The sequence below is a fragment of the Labrus bergylta genome, chromosome 7, assembly GCF_963930695.1.
Source record: "Labrus bergylta chromosome 7, fLabBer1.1, whole genome shotgun sequence".
In the NCBI taxonomy this organism is placed as follows: Eukaryota; Metazoa; Chordata; class Actinopteri; order Labriformes; family Labridae; genus Labrus; species Labrus bergylta.
This window is the reverse complement of record NC_089201.1, coordinates 18670463-18693263: the sequence shown is the minus strand read 5'-3', so window position 1 is coordinate 18693263 and position 22801 is coordinate 18670463. Positions and strand designations below refer to the sequence as shown.

The window sequence follows — 22801 nt, the reverse complement described above, 5'->3', positions numbered from 1 at the left end:
AGGCACTTCCCTACATATTGCCATTTGATCTTATGTATGCCAATTAACGTTATTAACATTTATTAATTGTTATTGGATCACATAAATTTAAAGAGGAGCTGACCTGCCTTATATTCTTTACATCTTTAATGGAGAGTGTTGTAGTGTCCCATTTGTAAATGCTGTGTCAGAGGAAACACAGAGTACTGCACTTATTTTTTTGGGGTCATGAAATTTGCCGTTGTCATGCAGAAAATCATTATAAAACATTAGCTTACACTTAAAAGATATTGGTCCGGACTGCTGTAAAGCCTCATTGGTCGAACCCCTTTGTGATATATATTGCTTTTAGCAACATCCTCGTTATAAGTGCGGCACAGTTTCTTTCCGTATCGTTAATGCTGCCTCCTGATGATGTGTATGATGAAGAAGCACTGGTTACATAAACAAAAACCGGAGCATTCATCCCCATCACGGCGTCATAAAACATGGAGATCTGTATATATTTCAGATTCTGCTAATCCCGGGTAGATTCACTGGGACAAAGGAGGAGTACAGAATGAACGGATACCGAGTCTCTGGACTCGTCGATAACAATAGAGAGAAAAGAGGGGAGGTTCTGGCTCAGAGAATGCAGCAGTGAGCAGTCTTTGCAGTGTTTCGCACCTCCCTGTTTGCTTTCACCAGCTCTCCCTGCTGCTGAAGCCTGAGTGTGTGAGATAGTATATGTACACATATGCAGAAAATAGCCATGCTGTGTTTGTATTATATTAAGGTAAAGAGGAGATTGTTTCGACTCTCAGTACAGACCAATGCGACGCACCCTGTCACCCCTCCCTCGGCTCCCTGCATTACCCCCTGCTGAGACAAGAGTCCCTATTTTTCTCAAGAAAACATAGTCCCGAGGTGCTATTCAGCTCCAGTCTCTGTCTCTCGATTCAGTTTCTATCTCTGCTTTGTTCTGCTTGACGAGCTCTCTTCTTCTTTCTTTGCGGTAGCGCTCCCTCAGACTTTTACATCGTAAAAATCAAATTTTCTTTTCTTATTTACTGGTGCAACCATGCGACCCACATCCTTTGGTGCTTAAACATGAACTCTTCAACCGATAGATCAGAATCAACGACATGCAGGTTCATAAACCGAGTGTTTAGTCAAATTTCTCTCTTCTGCTTTCTTTTATCTGGAGGTTATAGACGGATATACTGTTTACGTAAACTGAAATAGATTAAGTAAGATTATTATGCGGCTATTTGAGACGGAGAACAAAGACTCCGAAAAAACAACAAGGATCTAAGAGTCTCAATGACAAAGCAGAAAAAAAGTGAAAGAATTCAAATGGTCTCACACAGCATGAGTAAAGGAAATAGTTTCTGAATAAGAGAGTACTGTATTGAATTTAATGATAGACTGACTGACAAATATATGGAAAAAAGCAGAACAGACAGAGAATCAAAGACAGAGTGGTCACACTGCAGACAGAGATTTCATGCTGATGGCAGCCATATTGGACCGGAGCGTGGAGGTGAAGCCTCGTCGGTCGATCCCCTTCCAACCGTCAGAGGGGAAGAGCTGCAGTAAACATTGATCCCTCCATCAGGAGTTGGTCCCAGAGGCCCCGACCTCCATCCCTCTGTCCACTCCGATCTGCTGACAGAGACGCCACCGAGTATCGGATTTGCGGACACACCCAGACTCTGAGGGGGTGGACCTCAGAAAAGCCCAGCAATGTTTGATGCATCTTACCGGAAAAATCAACCCAAACCCACAAACCTTTTTCCATTTGTTGAGAGCTGCACACAGCACAGCCTGCATTTCTGCCTTGATTAGATTTATTTTCGGTGTTGTTTGTCATGATAGTCAATTTTGTGTCACTTTGACATATCATTGCAAATCCATCAGAAGCAATTATTTTGGTCAACACGAGCTTGGAACCCATCGGCACGCCTGAGGGTGATAAATATCTCTCGACGGGATGGCCAACTCTTCAAGGTTTCTGGTGCAGTCAGCAGTCGTGATAAAGAACTTTGATCCGGGACTTACTTTTCTGTTTCTTTCTCATTGGCTGACTGGAAACTTTGGAAGCAACAATGGAGTCAAAGTTAAAAGGGACAGTTGGCTGCAGTAGAAAGCATATGTCTGTTTATAGACATTAATCAAAGCTAAATTGTTGTCACATTATGTTATGTGTTCCAGCCTGTTACTTTCCACATGGACTGTTGTCTTGAATACAGCAAATGTCCATTGGAATGCTGGTAGACGACGCTGCTTGGACTTCAAATGTAAACCTGATGTTGTTTGAGTGTTCACCATATGGTTGTAATTACCTGGTATAGGATGGTAAGAAGCATGAGTGGTCAGCTTATTATAGAAGTTTTTAAAGAAAGAATGTGCAACTTTTTGATCCAGTAGATGTCACCCTTGAGCACCAGCATGAAACCAAAACAAACTGCTATTTGGCGACACCTCCGCTACTCTGAAGCTTCCGCTCTCCTCCAGCAGCACACCTCCAATCCCACTCAACTTGAGTTGCACAAAGGAGTTATGAATTAGAACGCACCATAATTAAGCACCATTAAGTGCAAGCAGCGGACAAAATTGTCCTTACCTCGAGCTGCAATTGTCTGTGGTCTAAATTGACACAAAATAACCGTGATCTAAAAACACTTACCTGACATCCAAATAAGCAATGTGTACAGTAACATAGCAGTGTGTATGTTATTTTTCTTTTCACTAGTCATTTGACTAAAACATATACGCAAGGCCGTCCCGTCCATGTAAACATGATGTTAACACGGCTCTAACAACAACACAGCCAGCAGGACTCAGGCTTCTCTCTCATTGTAGACAGTCATGACTCAGAGAGACATTTACAGAGGCTATTCTTCATTTCTGCTGTATTTATGTGTAAAATGTCACACATTCTTCCTTTAACATCCCAAGGTTAGCTTAACTCACTTGGGAGCAGCGTTATTTTATCTCATTTATGAAAAACATGGCAATAAATGTCTGTCAATGACCGTTTTTCATGACGAAGACCAACCATTCACAAGCTTAAAATAGATCTTTGATGTTAAGTAACATCCTCAGTTGTCCTGGAAATTAGTAATTTACATTTAGCACAGGTATATCTGAGCTTTTTGTCTTGGTGATTTAAAAGCTTGTTGTGTATATCAGCTGGTCTTTGAGGCTCCGACCAAGGTTGAGATGTCCTTTTCATATCAGCACGGAGTCTGGCCTTGTGTTGAAGCAGAGTTAAAGAGCCATTGCTTTTTTTTTTAGACTATTTTCTTGTTTTAGAGAAAGTCAGCCTTTTGAGGTTACTTTTATTTCCTCATATCTGGACTGAATTTGCGCTGGTTCAAGGCACCACAGATAAGCGTTTGACTGTTTCTCCCTTTTATCCAGCTGCTACTGTAGTCAAAGTGAACACAGGCAGCGAGCAGTCATTCAACAAAACATGCACGAGAAAAAAATCTTGTGTGTGTAAAAAATTACCAAGCTTAACCCGAGGACCTGCTTCTTGCTGAACATAGCAGGTTTGCTCTAAAACCAGGCGATGCAAATGAGGACGGGGACGGTAACTAATGAGGAGCTGCTGCATCGTAACCTGTCCTTCATGTAACCCTGCAGTAATGTGGATTCACTTCTCTCGGGGTGTTATGCTGGATCATTTTTTATTGTAATTTTTTTTCACAAAAGTCTGAGTAGCTTAAGCCTCCTTGAGTCTTTATTAATGTGTTTTTGCCAGAGTGTGAGTTAACATTTTCAAATATTAAGTTCCTTATTTTCCAGTATAATTCTCCTAATCCTCCTGCAGACTTTTGAACCTGAAAACCGGACAATAGATTGTTTAACATCCAACATGCCAGGCTGTGTGAATTCAAGATGATTTACCTTGATTTTTCTTCTTCTTTGATCACACAGACGCTCTGCAGCCATTTAATAAGAATATATGTGTTTATGTTGGACTGCATTATTGTCCAAGTCACCTTCAGCCCAAAGCTGTGTATCTATGAGGCTGTTGTTTCTAATAAGCTGTTGTTACCAAACAACCAGTCAGTGACTCGAACCGGCACGTTGGCAGTTTTAAAACCCACGTTAAGCTCAGAGTAAATCCCTGAGGACCGATGCCTCTCGCTCAGGAGCCGCCATAGAAAAAGCTACAAACAAATAGCAGTCTATGTGCAGCCAATTTAACAGCCTGTGACTTCTGAAGAGCAATTTTCCCCCCATCCTCTCCACTCTCATTTCCCCCTCCTCAATCTTGAAATGTCTCTTGAGTTGTCTCTTTGTCAGGAAAGGAAAGCTTCCTCCTTCCCTCTTCCTTCGCTGTGGATTTTCCCACCTTGAGGGATTGGATATCTTGTCATTGTGTGAGTGGAAGGTCACTCTGACACTTATTTTTCATAGCTGTCGTTTCACTCGCCTGTATGTGTCTGACCCTGAGACCCTGTCTTGTGTCCGTCAACCATGATGAATGAGACGTCCCAGCTCGTCAACATATTGCTGACAACCAGTTTAAAATCATTGTAGCTCTTTCCTGACACTGCAAGACCTCTGCAATAAAAACAAGGAGTGTCCTTTAAAAAGTGTGTGTGCCGGGATTAGGAAAAAATCTATATCAGTGCTTACTATTGAAACATAGGCTATAAGAAACATGCACCTCTTAGTTAGCTTTTGGGCAAAATTGTGGGCACATTTTTCTTGAGTTTTACAGGCAGCAAGTCTTGTGTGTCTGTAGTCGTTTTACACTACTTCATACAAAGACATAAAGGAGGACATCAGTATAATTTCTCCTTATTTTTAGATTTTTATTTCTGGGCATTTTGTGCCTTCATTGGAGAGATAGGACAGTGGATAAGGTCAGAAATCAGGGCGAAAGAGAGTAGGGAATGACATGTGGGAAAGGAGCCACAGGTCAGATTCAAACCCAGGCCGCCCGCTTGGAGGACTACAGCCTCCATACATGGTGCGTGCACTCTAACCACTGCGCCCCAATTTCTCCTTATTTTTAGATACAAAAAACTTTTCTTTACGTGCATAAATACTTTCTGTGTCTCACAAAAGTCTCACTAAGGGATACTGAATGAATCAAAATGAAAAGACCAGAAAAGGAAAACTATATTTTCACCACAGGGACTTTCCCCAGGGACCAGGAACCTTTGGAGAAACTTTGGAGTATTTTAATCATAGGGACTAGGGTCTAAATTACATTTTGAAAACATGACTTTAACCCCCAAATAGTCTCTGATTAGGAGGTTGTACTTTCCGTCAGTACAGGAACTTTTGGTTTGGGTCTTTGTATGTAATTGGTCTGTTACATGCAGCTTAATAAGTTAGGTATCAGTTATTCATTATTCCCACTATGCAGCCTGAGCAGATGATTTTTTTTCTAAGTTTCATCCACTTTAGTGTCAACAGGCAGACAGCAACGGTTTGAAGGAGCTTTTAAGTTCCTTAAGAAGTAGATCCTGGAACTAAGAGTACCATGTGCTTTGGGTGTAAATGTGAATTTGAGGGCACAATATCAACTGCTTCCAAACATTTAGAAAAAAAACACTGAATAAAAATATCTCTTACAGTTGTTGAACGATATTGCTGCAATAAAGCTTCTTGCATAACAATTGACGTATAGTTTAAAAATACTCTATGACTCATTGACCTATTACCAAGCCCATCAAAGGTCAGCAAAGGTCATGCCTTAACAATCAATAATATGATTTATCCATGGAAATAAAGAAAACTAAAGAAAAAGAAAAATTTGTAAAAAAAACAACAACTATAAGCTAAATTAACACTTGTTTAGCTCAACTTAACGTCACAAAAATAACAAAAAGAGTCAAACTAAGAAAAAAGAGCAAACAACAGAAAACTCAAAATATTGTTGTTTGGATTGTTACAAATTATCTCTTAACATTAACATTAAACCGTAGAAATTATATTCAAACTATTTACTGCCATACAATTAAGGAGCAACATGTAAGGAAAGTATGGAAGCCCTTAGAGAACAAACATCCATTCAAGGTATTTGATTCAACACAATAACCTGGAGTCATTTCTGGTGGCGTTCTCAACATCTCGACTTACTTTTGTCGTAAACTCAAGATAACAACGCAGTTTCTCTTGTGACAAGTCAATATCTCGATATCTCAAGAAAATGGAATCAACTAAAATGAAACAATGCTTGTCCTTTTAGGGCTTCCGTAGACACGTATGAAAGTAGGACATAAAAAGCTCTGAGAGATAAAACATACCCTAAAAAGTGATGGGAATTTATAACCTTACAATATAGAAACTATGCCACACAGGCTAATTAACGACAAACAATGCAGACATGTGAATAGTGGACGCGTCTCCTTGTTCTAGATACAGCCTGAACACAAAGGTATTTCTACTGTGAAACAGAGAGGGGAGATGTTTGTGCTGGCCTGAAAAAGATGCTCTGACACATTTAAGTGTGATGTTTTGTGATGTTTTGGCAGCATGCACTAGTGTGTGTGTGTGTGTGTGTGTGTGTGTGTGTGTGTGTGTGTGTGTGTGTGTGTGTGGTGTAGTGTTTAAACTGCTTTCAGTGCCTCTTTAGGCCCTCAGACGGTGGTGGGAGGAGGGGGGAGTTGCAGGGGGTACAAATGATGTCATGGCTGGCACACTGTGGACTGGACTCTAAGAGACGATGACTCTTTGCCAATTTCCCCCCGCTGGCCGTGTCCTCAGCAGCTCTCACTGCTTCTCATTCTCTGCTCAGGGTGGTCAGTCCGACTGTCCGTCTGTTTGTTTGTTCTCTTGCTGTCGCTCAGAACAGGAGGCAACGCAGCATCATGCTCAAGATATTTTCATAGGTATTTTTCACACAATTTTTGATTAAAGCAAAGAAACACAGAAATCAGTGTTAAAATTCAAAATAAAAGCGAGAAACATTGTGTTGTAGATTCATATGCATTCAGGGATGTGTAATTTTAGCTAGAAAAAAAAATTATATTCATACTTTCTAATTTACTTCAACTAAAAATTACCATTGTTTGTCAAACTGTTGACTGTTATGTTTCAGGGTTTGTTTAAGTTTGGATCCCAGAAACACCAGCTGTGTGTTAGGACACAGTATCCTATCAAATAATCAACCCAATGCTTTTCCACCTGGAGCACAAATTCATAAACATCCAAAGATCCTGCAATTTCAATTGCTAACTAAATTTCAAGTGTTCAGGAATTTGTACTTTTTAGTTCTAGTGCATTATTTAAATAACATTTTGTTTCTTACTATTATATAAATGCATATTTCAAAGGTTTCTTTTCAACAACAGGCATACAGTAATGTTGAAAACAACAACGTTGCAGCATTTGTTGGCTTTTTGAGGCCGATATCAAAACTGATATTGATACTGATATTTATTGTAATAAAATCTATTCCCTTGTAATCTTCTGATTGCTATTATACTAACATCACTTTATATATTGTTCATTATTAATTACATGCCTTTTTATCTGTCCACACATAATGTAGCCAACTCTTCATTGCATTAACTTATTTATAAAGTCCTAGGTCTTATCAGTAAGTCTGATATTGATTGGTTATTTAAGAATGACTTTGATTAATTATCGCGCTTTTTGGTACCGTTATGGAAACAATATTTAGAACTGATCTATTTATATATTTGTTACAAGTCAATATCATCCAATATATCCATTTAAAAAAACAATCAAATAATATAATTATAAGGTAATTAGCTGAATATTTGTAATTTCAGCCCAAAAGTAGTAATGTTAGACACTATTCACATGAGTGCATATGTGCAGTGTGTGTGTGTGTGTGTGTGTGTGTGTGTGTGTGTGTGTGTGTGTGTGTGTGTGTGTGTGTGTGTGTGTGTGTGTGTGTGTGTGTGTGTGTCTGTGTGTATAAGTGTGTGTGTGTGTGTGTGTGTGTGTGTGTGTGTGTGGTGAGAGCTGTTGTACATCACCATGGCAGTCTGCAGCAACAAAGACTGAATGATAGACTTGCAAAAGGAGCTCAGAGGCCCTTTAAGGAGCAGACTGGGATAGCTGCTGTTATAGAAGCTGAACTATCTGTGACTGTGTCCTTAAAATACTCTGATACTTACACACTGAAAAACCAGAAAACTCTGACTCCTTATCAATAGTTATTTTTCTTCTATTGATTCCTCTTTTTTAATGTAACAGGCGCTGTGAAACATGCTAATACCACAGCTCTGTGCTAAATCAGTTGAAAAGTTCCCCTCAAAGACTGAAGAATTTCAAGAAGCACATTGCAGTCAGTCTGCCCAAATTCTTTTCTCTCATCTCTTTATACATGTGGTAATGACTCATGTGCTGTCAATGAGTCTCTTCAGAAAACGATCTGAATTCATAAATATGTTTCCAACTAAATGGTTTTGCTTTGTTGTGAGTGACGTAAAATTTGATAAAGTGAAAGAGAATAGAGTTTTAAGATACTTGTATCAACAATATGTAGACTCAACTTTCTACCTTTCAAACAGTTTCAAAGGTCAACTTCATAGTACAATAGTGCTAAACAGTGACTGCCCACTTTTTCTGCAGCTTTTTCTGGTTCTTTCAAATCATCCATTGACATTTTACAAAATCCTTTTATCAAGAGATTGAAGCCTGGTACCACGACAACCAACTACCTTAATACTCATGACTAAAGTAGGCCTACACTTAATTTGGCATTGAAAAACTGATAAAAAGGCAAAGTTACAAGCCTGTGTACATCATTTTCTTCAGGAGTGAAGGACCTACCCATCCCACAATGGGTGATGAATGATATCGCTTCTTTTCAAATGTAACTTTTGTAGTTTAAAGAGAGTTTCTACTGTTAACAGAAGTGGTGTTATAACTTGTAGTTCGTGTTGTTGAATATATAAATTACACTCACTACAGCATAACAAGGTTATTAGTTATCAGGTTGTCGGTACATTTCGTGTAAGCTAACCAACTAGCTAGCCTAAAGCGAAATTATCTGTTCACAAACGGCGCCAAGGGGCAGGAAACATTGCCATTGTAACAGTGAGCTACACCAATCAGAGATGTTGCTGAAACACTCTATGATCGTGGGTGGTGTAGTTATTTTCTACGAGATCGCAAATAAACCATGTTTTTCTTCAAACGAGGTTGAAATCATACAAATTGTGTCTCCTACCATAGTGTCAGGTAGCTCGTGGTCAGTCGACCTTGAATGGTTATGACATTATGGTCTAATAATCAAATCTGCCATGGAGAACATGAATGGGATTTTTTTTCCCATTTGAGCCCCATTACTTGGTGAATGGCGTCTCTCCCATGTCCACGGCACGTCCCGATCGCTTGTTTACTGCACTATTTAACTTTGGCAGCAGGCCGAGGTCAACTTGTGAGAAGTGCGTATGGCCTTATGGAGCTATAGGTCACACACAAGGCTTCAGTTATAAAAAGAAGACAGTGAGCCTGTCACTGAACTGTTTGATACAGTGACGGATGAAGCAAATAATTTATATTTTAACGTCATCTCAGAGATTTATTCAACTTCATTTTTAGTTTCTTGTATTGCAATTTTGTAATTTTGCATTTCACATGTAGAGATAAACAAACTAAACCAACTAAACAGACTTAACTAAGATAAGAACCATTTTAAGGGGTGAGTTTTGTGAAAAGTGAAGAACCTGCTGCAGTAATAAGAAATGAGAAATAAATGCAGAGGTAGTTCAATGTGATTTGAATGTTTATAACAGGGTTTTATTAGATGTCTCTGACTCTAGAAGTGTGTGCTGAGGTGCAGCTTTATGACTCACAGTTTGACTGAAGCCTCAAGCAATTTAACCCAAGTTACCACCATGCTGGCAAAGCACATCGATAACAAAACATTTACCATAATAAGAATCCAGCAGGAAGATAAACTCTGATAAATCTCACCCCTGATGGTTCTGTGTGCTCATGTAATCTGTGACTGACAACACAGACTGAACATATTACATTTAAGATAAGGTAAACTTGAAGTGATTCCTGTTGGGCTATCTACACAGAGATTGGGTTTTTAATCATTCATATTAACAACATTTTATTCCTGATTCTACGGGAAATCAGAGCGAAGGATTTACTGCTTCAAACAAGTGAGTTAAGAGAAAATATGTTGAATGGAGTACTTCCTTTTCCGCTTCATATTTTTCCAAACTTGATTTAGCTTTACTTTGTTTTAATTCTTTAATCTTGTCTTTCTATGAAGGTTGAGATCTTTAATGTAGCTGTATTTTTTATTAATGCAAGGTAAGGTCTTTTACCTGCTTTTTGTAACATAACAATGAGTAAGGTATTTTTACCTGCTCTTTTGTAATGTTAACAGACAAAGAGTAAGGTATTTTACCTGCTTTTTGTAAAGTGTCTCGAGATAACACTTGTTATGAGTTGACGCTATACAAATAAAAATTGATTGATTGATTAAATATATATTTTTTTATATATATATGTGTTTAGTTGTTTGTGGTTACCTTGCACACTCTGCCTGTATTTTATTGGCTTTAAATGGTTAGACAACTTGTTATAGATTTGTTTGGTTTGTATGTAGATCGGCTAATTTATTGCATAATTCATTTTACAATGTTTTTACAACACTAATATGTGTCCCTAGCCTGTCTACAAACCCCCCAATTATGAGATACATCCATCCTTTCCATCTTTTGCCTGCTCCACTTTTCAGAAAATGTGTGGTCAAACAGGCTGTTTGGAGAGAAATAGAGGGGTTTATAGGTGTGATCAAATACAGGATCAGAGTGAAATTGGTAATAAACTTAACAGACATGATCTGGGGTTCTCTTAGACTTATTTAAACTGGTTAAAAAGGAAGACAATATGTGACCTTGTATTGAACTTCAAGAAGAAACCAATGAAATCATCACACCTTCCCATCCCAGACAATATCTATCAGTTCTTTAGACTTACACCTAATGACTGAACAGATGCTTTAACTCGATCAGTGCTGCCAGATCACAGGACCAGGATTAGCAACTAAGACTTTGGCTTCCTGCAGTGGTTGTGATCCATGGGGCTACTTTGTGTCCGGGGGGGGGGGGGTAAAAGTAATTCTTCTTGGTAAAAGTAATTCTAAAGATAAAATAATCCACACCTGGTGAGTTAATTCTAGCGGCTGTGATAGTTATTATAAGGCAGGTAAGCATTTATTTACAGTAAACAGCAGTTAGTGAAGGTGACATACATTTGTTTGTTCACTTGGATTAGATTCACTATAACAGCATGACCTTATCAGCTATAATTAATCAGGATATAATTCTATTTTCGTGATTGCATAACTTTATAAAAATATTAAATCTTTTCAGATTGTTTAATCTATTTACTTTTTACTCATAAACTAAATCATTACAGAACAAGAATATGATTACGAGTATTTGAGGGAGAAGATAAAAACCCGGACATATCAGCATGATATTCTCCATGCAGTCTATGAAAAGATGATACATAAATGATACACAATATTTATATTTCTAAGAATAATTTTAGACACATAGAAGAAGAAATATCAGCATAAAATAAATGAATAAATATATATCAATAAAGATACATAAGTTGCATACAAGCACCACTGGAACATAAACCATGTTGACTTTGCTGCATGTCAGAAAGGGGGATGACATGCAGCAAAAAGCCGAGGACTATGGCCTCTGTACATGGGGCCCACGACATAACTGCTAGAATCTAGCATAACCATGTTTTAAAGTAATCACTGTTATTAGTCTATCTGAGGGACTATGTTTTAGTATTTGAAGTGTTCTGGTTTCAGTATGTAGAACATTTCTAGACTGAGTACTATGGACCAATCACACCAAAGATATTGGTTTATGCACCAAAAAGAACACATCCGCATAGAGGCAGTCGGTCACATCGACTGAAATCTGACAACCATTTGGTGGTTAAGATAAACAAATATATGTATGCATGTGAGACCGGCAATATGGTCAAGATAAAAAGTTCAACTTCAGCAACCAATCTTCTCGATGCTGTGTCGCACACCATCGTTTTAGATTTACCAACTTTTTTAACCTCCATCCAGCAGATTAGCTTTTTTTTTTTTTTTAAAGTTGTTTTCTTCTGAAAAAGCTTGAATGTTAACTTTTTACAAATCTGTATCATGGTGGTTTTATTTGGTAAATGAATGACCTTTCAATTTCAAGTAATCACAAAAATTACTTTGGGTTCACAGACGTAAGCCAGAGAGAAGCCTCTGTTTGACTTACTATTTACACTTAAAGAGAGACTCACCAGAAACAGATGAACAGGTGCTACTACAGAAGAGGTCATTAACTAAGTAAAGGCTGTGGTTATTTTTAAGATATACCTTGATAAGTAGAATTTGCTTCACTTTTATTCTGACCACACAGCAGCTTCTCAAGTTGAAAATTACACTATAAAAAATGCTGTGCTGCACATGGAAAAGGAAGTCTTGACTTGAAGGCTAACTGCTGGTTACCCCAGAAATACTGAGAAGATGGCCATAGTTCCTAGAGGCATTCAATGAGGCAATAGCCTATAGTTTCAGAGTTTGTGAATTGGGTAATTATGAAATTGATAATAACATATGAATATGGAGTTCTTTTAAAGGAACTATGAACAGAAGCCACAAGACGTTTTTAATATTAGGAAATAAGCACATTTATTTCTGGTCTAGCTGATCCTGTAGTTACTAAGACAGAAAGAAATGTTCAAACTGGACATTTTCATGTAGGGCTTAACTGATGGGTTAAGAGAATTGCATGGACCTCACGGGAGAAATATGGCAGACACAAATTCTGTGCTACCTTATTTTGCATCCACATTTCAAATACTTTGTTGCCGCATTTTGCAACCACCAGCGTCTTTAATTTTTCAGCCCACTTCACTCCACTTTGTCTCAACTCAGGCAATGATACTGAGTCTGAGGGAAGGAACCAGTTCACATTACGCAAATGAGATTAAGAAGAGGGTGATAACTTTTCAATGTCGGCTTCAATCTGCCTCATTTGATCCGACGTGTATATGGAGATGAAGCCTGAGGCATCAGATCAGCTTCATTAACTCCTTTATTATCAAACTTAATTTCTCTTAACAAAAACAAAGCTCAAGTCGAAGCTATATGATGTTTGGTAGGACTGCAGCTATGAATCATTTTCACGATATTTATAGAGAATTTATACACATACAAATATTTTTGGACGAGCATTGGCAGTACTCAATTCTTCTCATTACTTTCACAGTTTTCACTTACTGGGAGGAATGAACTGCTATTTACTTATTGAGATAAAATGGTTTTGGTGAGATTGATTTATTTCTTTTGAGTCTTTGAGGTGAAAATTATGCTTTGGTCAAAGGAGTCTGGTGGCCTTTAAGCCAATTTGTTTTTGTATCTTTGTTTTAGTCTGAGATGCTGCTACTGTAGCAGTTTTGAATGTAAAATATTCACCTTAAACAAATAAAACCAAGCCCAAAGCTTCACCTACCAGCTCCAGGAATTTTTTTAATTGCATCTATGGATCTGGATCTACAAATCAAATGCTGCGTGGTTACGTGTCGCACACCAAGGACAGGCCAAGGGTAGTCCTTTTAGATAAACGTGGTCAGGCTCGGTCTTTGGTATAGGATCCCTTCTGCTCCTGCGGTCAGATACTCTGAATCTGTCAGTGAACATGTTTGGTTTGGTGTTCTCAAACTGCTTCTGGTTTGGAGTTGTTTGATTGTTTACTGACGTTGTGATGCTCAACTCTCACTTAATTTTCTCCCTTAAGTGTTTGTCTCGTCACTGAACCAGCAGAGATGTTAGGGTGTGAAATTTTTTGTGATACGTGCTAAATCCTTGAGACATGAAAACTCTGCTCGATGTCACAACAGCTCAGCCACGTACGGGAGCCCTACAGGGACACTTCTGTTCATCCTACTCATGGTGTCTAAATCTCATCATCATCCACTTCTGTTTGCATTTGATGTACAATGTTCTCTTATGGCTCCCTATCAATAAATATTGACCCATTTTGTTGAATGATTCCTTCGTTTTTTTCCCCTTTCTACTCAGAGAAATGAAAAGAATCCTGCAGAAACATGAATGTCTTTGCATTAAATAATCTATCAATATTTATTTTTTATTATTGCGGTTAAGTGTTGTGACAGTTGATACTGTGTTGCTAAGTTACTAGGGAGGGTTTGAGTAATGCTTCTGCCATGGATCGATGCCTGTAATCAAGCTCCTACTTGGCTTTTTTCTAGGATTCATTTGGACACTATTTTGCTCATGTATGATAAATTAGTAGCCGTATGACCGGGCTTTGTAAGGTGGGTGTGCAGTTTGTAATAATGCAGTTCATATACTACATGGGGAGCCACAGCCACCCCATGTATCTTATGTTTAAGCATGGATGACTGCATGTTCTGTCCTTTCCGAGTAAGTGACTGAAAAATCCTTGTAGCTGCAACCTCTTCATTTTTCATTTCTTTGTAGGCTAAAAAATCTGCATTATAGCAACGTTGAATGCTTTGACCTTGTTTCATGAGTGTGCGGATGTGTGTGGCTTTACCACCACAATACCATCCACCCTCACACTCACTGGTTTTATATTTAGAACAAGAATCTGCCTTCTGTCTGGCGTTACATCACAATTCTGACTTTTTACATTTTGAAAGAGGAGCTGGCCTTGGTGCTGATTCACTTTCAGCTCCAACTCACCCCCATCTTGATCAAATAAGAAACGAAACACAGATGTTTATGCTGTAGTGACACAGGTAGTGATTAAAAATGTAAAGTTTGTTCTCTTCATTGCTGTTAGTTCAGAGCAGAAAAACTTCCAAAAGCTCAAGAACACAGTAACTAAATTGAGTCTTCTTCGAAGGAGCTCCTGCTTGTCATCTCTTTTGTTCTTCATACGCTCTCACCATCCCTCATACCACCTTAAATGTAGAACATGCTATCTGGAGCAGTGCAGTGACTGAGCCTCGGTTGATCAGTGCTCCGTTTTAGCCGCCTTTAAACAGAGCGTTCTCGTTTGGGGAGTTCAGATGTGGATATTTATATCAAACGGGTCAGCTGAGAAAGAGCCGAAATGAGCAGAAACACTGAGCTCCGTCTGACAAATGACCTTCCTCCTCCAGAGTCATGCCAGGATGAAGAGGTGGAGTGAAGAGTTCACTTCTTAAGATCTCTTAGTCTGCAGACAGAAACAGGGATCGTGTCATGTTACATCCTCTGTGCCACTAGGGCTATTTTTGTCAAGAAAATGGATCACTGAAGATATGTGATCAATAACGCAGAGAGCACAGCTGGATAACGGACTACTTCCTGTCTCACTGGACTGGTGGTAGTTTTAGAAATATATTTTTTTTTTGGACCAGACCGAAAATAGAGATTGAGTTTAAGATAAAACACATTTATTCTTGTTGACAGAAAAAGATCTTAAGGCTATACATGACCATTTGAACTACTCTGAAATGATTCATAGCAAAAATAACTGTAGTTCCTCAAATGTCCACTGGACAGTCGCGCCAAAAACTACTAAAAATCACATATCCACTTTGTTTATTAAAGCTAAGAGTTGTGCAAAAAAATTGCAGAATTAGGCATAATCAGAGTCGTTGCTGAGTTGACTGACAGGTAGGTGAGTTGTAGCTGTTTGCTCAGAGGCTACCTCTGCTCCACCTCTCTTGCTTGTTTCTAGGTAGATCAATTAGTTTTAGCATTTTCAAAATGGCAACTGCAATTGGCTTCATAACTCCTCTTAAGAATCCAATGGGTGACATCACTGAGACATGTCCATGTTTTATACATTATATTTTGTATACGTTCTAATAGTTTTTGATATGATCAGCAACCAATATTGGTAACATCTGTTGACTCAATGTTAATATAAAATTGCAAAATTGGTAAATATGTGAATTCTTTAACCCTAATATTTATCCTTTAATTGGGAATATAATTCTGTTTCTGTTTCTGCTCAGCCTGATGTTTTAGAAGCTCAGCATTAAAGGTTTTGACATTCAGTCACACATTCTGAATTTCCACAAATAAGTTCCTCTCTGTGAATCCCACAGTCAGTTTTGGTGGCTTTAGCTGTGGACTCAATAAACTGCAGAAATGTGTCACAATGAGATGCTAATGATATACAACACTTTGATGTTTTTAAGTCACAGGCACTTTAATAAGCTGGAGAACCATCTGATATGATAAGAAGCTTGGAGTATTTAAGATTGATTCAGTAGGCAGTCAGAGCAGTAAACCCTGAGCAGAAATGAGATGTTTAAATTCAAATTATCAGCCAATGTGAACATTTTCATACATCTTTGTTTTTTTACAGAGTAGCGAGATTCTCAAAATGCCTTTTGGCTGCAAGTCACTGATGCTGTCTCTGTGTCTGCGATGCCAGGGGGATGAATAGACGAGGGCAACTTGGCTGAACATCGCTCTCTTCAAAAGGACTGTTTAAACAAACACATTTAAGCTGAGAAACAGACGCTGGGCTGCCCGAGGAGGATTTAACTTCACACTGTTTGTATCTCTGTGGATGCAATGAGACGCTGTGGGCTGACTCCCATCACAGGGTTGTTGTTTTCCAGTAACAGCTTCGTTATTTATTGCTATTTAGGAGTACGGGGTAAAAGACTGGTTTGATGATGGATGGCGGTTGACTTACCCAATAGCGACTTTATTAACACATTTGCATGCTCTGTTCTGCTGCTGTAGACAAAAAAAACTATCTTTTAAACATTCCTTAAACTATGTCTACGTTGACTTCTCTGTTAAAGACGAGTATGACATTTGTTTTTTCACATCTTCATGGGTGGAGGATACACACTGAAAAATGCAAACCTGCTTGTACTGTAGGAGGTGGAGACATCTTTAATCAAGGCGTGTCTGAGGCACTGCAGAGATCCCCACCTTGACACAAGTCATTGAAAACACCATCAGTCTCTCTCATGTGACAGCTCTGTTAAGTCTGAGCACATTCATCATTTCTGTTAGTGAGGAACTTGTCAAAGCTGGTTCATAAATTTGACATTTTGGTGGCACATAAATATAGCTATCTATCATGTGAGCTTGTTAAGCAAAGTAGTGATATCAAGAATTTTAGAGCTTCACTTTTTTCATTGTCTTTGGACTTCTAAGGTTTGTATTTTTGAAGAGGAAATGTGAGACGGAACAGAAGTATTCTTGTTCTTCATTCCAGCTGTGTGTTTTCAGTTTCATGTAAACACTTTAATCTGGAGTCTAGGACTTAAAATACATTTGTCTCTATCAGTGCAGATCAAGAAATCTCCCTTTATGTTTTGCAGTGTTCCATTTTATGTTATTTTACTTGATGTCATGGAAACTGCCCTTTGCTGGCACTCTATTTGTGTTATGTTTCCATCACTGGCAGCGATTGCAACCTAAGCCTAAGTATCCATGTTGTGTTACCTGCCTGAAAACATGATCATATCTTTTCTATCATTTAGGTTTGTTTCTTAAGGGATATGAATTATTTTTTATGGAGACCTGAGATAAGATCTCGTTTGACATGTTTTTTTTATGAATTTGTTTCTAACTGGATGCGTCACTGCAGGAATTCATAAGAAAAAACACTCAAAGTGTAAGGGTACCCTGTGCCCAATAGTAACACAAAAACAGGATGTGATAAAAACTCCCACATCTGATCTGACAACAAACCAACTCTTTTTCAACACTGTCGTTTTTGCCAAAAGATCCAGAAAAAGTGATAAAACATAAAGTCAAAATGTAAACATTCATCTCTCCTCAGTAGGAGGGATGACTAACTCTGCTCTCTCACCTTCACCTTCAAACAGCCTGAAATCCTCTGTTGACTTTTCAGTTTACACATCCGGTGTTCTCTCAGTTCAGACTATTATTAACAGACCGTTAGCACACAGCCGCAGCAATCAGACCGTCTTTTATTAGAAGTTCAGGTCAAAGCAGAGACACATCGAGGAGGTGGAGGATCATACTGCACTTACAGAAAGATACTAAATAAATACTTTTACCGCCAGTACAAACCTTTTTTTGGAATATGTCACTGTGATTGTGTCTTTAGAAACTTTTTCATTTTTAAACTTTGAAGTCAAATAATTTGTTGTCTGAAGTGTTTAAAATATTAGAAACAATAGGTTTCATGAGGTAGGGAGGTTGAACAAACACAAAAAGTACTACAAAAGTAATATGTTTCTTGAAGCTGAGGGACTATTTTATGTCTCAAATGCATTTTGTATGTTGTTTGTCTAAGCTATAAGTTACTGTGTGACTTCACAAGTGCGCCACCTTACTAAAGACATAATCTGGGATTTGTTGGCTATTTGAATCCAGAAATCTCAACTGAAGACAAGAAAACAAGCCCATTTTAACATATGATAAAGTTAAACCAGAAAGGTTGGATTATTAAATAAAAAAACATTTTAAAGATTAATCCACTATAAAATAATGGACATTACATTTTTAGTTGATCCACTGATCATTGCAGCTGTTGACTTTACATTAATGTACATCGCTCTTAATTTACATCATTGTATCATGAGTTATAGGCCCTTAAACAAATCCTCAAAGGAGAATATTCAGAATCTGCTTCAGGATCATCTTTATTGATCCTGGATGTGTTCACATATGAGATGTACGGTATACGGTATGAAACAGTTGTGCATTAAAACTGTAAATTAAATCTATAAGACAGTAGATGGTTTGATGTTACAATGTCATTACCACTGTGAGTGTTTATCAGGGTGATAGTGTGGGAGGAAATTCTTCCTGGTTGTTTTGTGTAAAAGGCTTCGAGGCGCCTACAAGAGGGGAGACATTGTTTTAAGCTGTGTCTATGTTGTGGTGGATTAGAGTAGTGATGTTTCCTGCCTGTTCCCTGGGTAAAAAGGACATTTCAAACTGTCTCTCATACAAAGATTCTTGTTAATTAGCTGTTTTTTGTTTTTTTGCAGTGACAGTGAACATGATTGGAGCAGCCTGTAGTAGCAGTCACAGTCTCTCCAGACACTCTGTATTGTTGATGTTCTCTGACCCCCGCGAGAGAAACAGCAGTGTTTCATACCGACTTAGAGTGCCTTTGTTGTCGTAGTATCATGTTGTGCCAGTCTGCAGTGTCAGCGAGCATTCATCCTGCAGGCAGCCATCAGCAGCAGCAGCTAATGCAGTCCCCCCTCGTCTCTTTCACCTGAGAAAAGCACATCAGCAGGTCAAAAGGACGCGCTGTCTCTCTGGGCTTCACTCTTCTGGAGGTGGATTTACAGATTCAGGCAGGTGTTCTGCTGTCTGTGTCGTTGATGTTGCCTCAGAGTTGTGCGTTTTCTCTCCTCGACATTGAAAGTATCAAAGCAAACTTGCAAATCATCGCTCACCCTCGCAGCTTAGTCATGGTGCTGTGAAACCGGACGCGTCTGTGGGCAGATCTGCTGAAGTGTCAGAACTCCTCCTGACTGCAGCAGCAGCATGTTTGTTTGAACAGTGGAAGTGGTATCATCCGGTATCATCGTTCTCCGACCATCAACATAATCCCCTCATCGTCATCTCTCATGCTCAATGCAGGGGTCAGTGAAATAAAAATATAAATGTTTTTTTTTATCTCACAGGAGTGTTGGTTACTGCAGTGTGTCTGCAGGGAGGAAAAAACATATGGCTGTCCGTGTGTTGCTACATCAACATAGGGAGCCACATCCTCCAGTTTGTTATCAGGATGTTTGTTTTATGAAGAAAATGTTTTGTGGATTTTATACTTCATACCAGATATATGAAATTTCACCTCTTGTGTTTTTTTGTGTGTCTCAGGCCTCAAAAATCTATTTGAAATGTTCATGTTTTTTGTTTTCTTAGCAACCATGGAACTTTTTTATTTTTATTTTTATTCTGGCACTGTTGCTAGCTTGGACCTTCTGCTTCTCAAGTACTGAATTTATGTGCCACTCGTCCTATTATCTGCTCGGCAATCGTCAGTGCTGCTCTCAAACAGAAGCTTAAGTAGTTTATTTAGATAGCCTACTGTAGCACACCTCAAACACCCTGGCAGGTTGCAAGGTGCGGGAATTTGAACAGGATGACATGATAAAGAACTACATAAGAAGTAACTAAAGCTAGGCTACTTTATGAACTACTCTCAAAGGCTAACTTTACTTTCTGTTTTACAATAAAATTAAAAATAGCGCCATAATCAGGTCAACATTTTTAAGCACCCAGTAGCCTACTTTGTTTTACGAGAAAATAACATATCCATAAGCCTTCACTAAGCATGCTAATGTTAGCATGCTTTCACCAGATAATGATGGTGAACATGGTAAAAAGTCCTGCTAAATATATTAAGGTTAGCTGAGTCATTGTTGCGCATGTTAGCATTCTAATGTTAGGCTAGTAGAGGCATTTAAAATATTTCATAGTCCCCTCAGCAGGAGAAAAAACTCCTGATATTTTATATTTGATAATTTCACAGTCGACTATTTTGAAGATAAAAATAAATTGTGGTGACTAGAAAATCCTTTTATTCAGGTCTTATATCTACATAGGTTTTATATTGATAAAACTTAGTTCATGAAGAATGAAGCGTAAAATACAATCATGAGCTGAAAGTGGATCTGATGGCTGTGACAATCATCTTAACTCAAACTCTGAGGGCCTCTTTTTCTGACTCACAGATGGTCTAGACCTATAAGTACTGTGCTGTTTGACTTATTGATATGAAAGCTGACCCATTTTCAAATTATTTTCTTTACTGTGTAGAATTAGCTTTCTTATCAAGTTGAGTCATGAATCTGAGCTCTGGATGATCCTTCCTCATACTTCCATGATGTCAGCTCTTCATACACCACTATAACTGAGGCTGAAAATGATCAACATCAGAGGTTTTCACAGAAAACACATGTTGACAGCCCGATCCTCCAAAAAAAAAACAGCAGCGCCGCAAACTCAGGGGATTCACTGAAGATCCTGTAGGATGGCAGAGTCACCGAGTTCTTTCTATTATTAGACCTTTCCAATATTAGAGCCTGCATCTGTGCTGTGACAGAGGGGAATTAAAAGCTTAACATCACCCCTTTGTGGAATTAACAGCTGATGCATAATTATGATGAATATGCATAAAGGACGTATGGAAATGTGTTCAACACTTTGTGACATGTTCTTTGTTTTTGTGTCTACCAATTCCAATGGACTTTGTCTTTACTTATAGTTTTTCATGTGTTGGTATTCATGGCCTGAGATGTTATAAAATCAAGCTATTTAAAGCAGCACAGTTTGTTTATGTTCAAAAAGTTAAAGAAAAGTTTCAAATCAAGTTTGATCTCTAAGTTAGAGGGTAACTATTGGTCTCTTTTTAGTGAATGCATTGTCCAAGGTTTTATTTTTAAATTTCACCCAGCAGACATCGATGACCTGTTTCCTTTTCTATCTGCTGCTCTTGAGTTGATGCACATGTGGGTCGCCGGTCTCTACATAATGATCGCCTCGCATAGGATGCAGAAACAAGTATCCTAAATCTCTTTGACTCAAAGAGGTTTTCTCCATCAGGTCAGTCAGGCTGTGGGCCAGCAGGATGTCCTCAGGCTAGACGGCTAAATGTCTGGTTACCTTGTTCACTTCACTCATCCTATAGATGTTGATGAATTGAATCCCTGACTTAACTCTTAAATCATGAAAGATTAACTTCATGTTTACATTCTCCTCCTTCAGGACAAAGAACGCTTCACCACAGAAGTGATGTCCTAGAGACCGTGGTGCTCGTCAACCCTTCAGGAGACACCGTCTTATCTGAGGTAAATTTAATACTTTACAATATAGTTCCCAGCTGGTTGAATTTACGCTATAGATTTGATCATGTAGTATAGAAAAGAATGCTGACTTAGGCATGTGCCCATCAATTCCCTATATGTATGTACAGGCCTAGTTTGACATTTTTCATGACCAAAAAAGGCAACACGCCGAAAAAATAATCATGAAAAGACACATATTCTTGTTTTTTAATGCTGCATTTTGTTTTTAACTTGCAGCTTGTGTCTCAGAGGGGCACAAAACTGCTTTCAATTTCTATATTTTTACAACTTTACAAGAAGAAAGTGGTCTAAAATGGGGACGTTATGATTTAAATCAGGATATATCTGATGAAAATAAGACAAGTTCAGACATTCAGTGCCCACATCTGAATATCAGTTTTCCTTTCTAGATAAGTAGGATATAAAGTATAAAAAACGTCTGATATTTGTGTCTGTATGATTCTTCTGTAGTTTATGGAGAAAAACACTTCATAAATCTTGTTACCTTGACACAATTAAAGCCCATATTTCATTGCCAATGACTCAGGTATTTCTCTCTCTATCCTGCTAATGTTGTCTCTCCTTTAACCGTCCTCTGCCCCCCCCTCTTTCTCTCTCTCTCTCTCTCTCTCTCTCTCTCTCTCTCTCTCTCTCTCTCTCTCTCGGTTTGTCCCAGATCCAGTCTCTGGTAACAGACTCAGCAGGACACAAGCTCCTGGTCTTGAGTGGTCAGAGCTCAGATCACGGTGGCCTTCTCCTTCAAACTGGGGTTTTCACCTACCAGACCTTTTCGCGTGTCTTTGCTGATCCTGGGGTGAGTCAGATTTATCATTATCTGCAATTTTGTTGAAAAATACGTACTGTACTTTGATGAATGACTTATGGTGTTTAAAATAACTTAACATGAATGGATAAATAAAAGCTTTGTATTTGTTTTCATTGACCTTCACAGAAAGAGTCAGACTTGTTCAGAAATGCACAAGTATAAACCAGTTCCACAAACATGTTCCAATGACCATTTTGGGTTTTTTTTGGGTTTGTTTACTACATACAGTGTATGCAGGACTTACTTACT

General features: G+C 38.4%; 1 protein-coding gene across 1 annotated transcript in view; it reads left to right on the top strand.

The window, feature by feature from the left end:
- The window catches only part of map1ab (microtubule-associated protein 1Ab), an 84325-nt gene that overhangs the window by 42341 nt on the left and 19183 nt on the right, over positions 1 to 22801 (top strand). Inside the window, exons 3-4 of the mRNA XM_029282589.2 lie at positions 21647 to 21729; positions 22403 to 22540. Coding sequence (XP_029138422.2) covers positions 21647 to 21729; positions 22403 to 22540 — 221 coding nt within the window. The remainder of the gene's footprint in view (positions 1 to 21646; positions 21730 to 22402; positions 22541 to 22801) is intronic.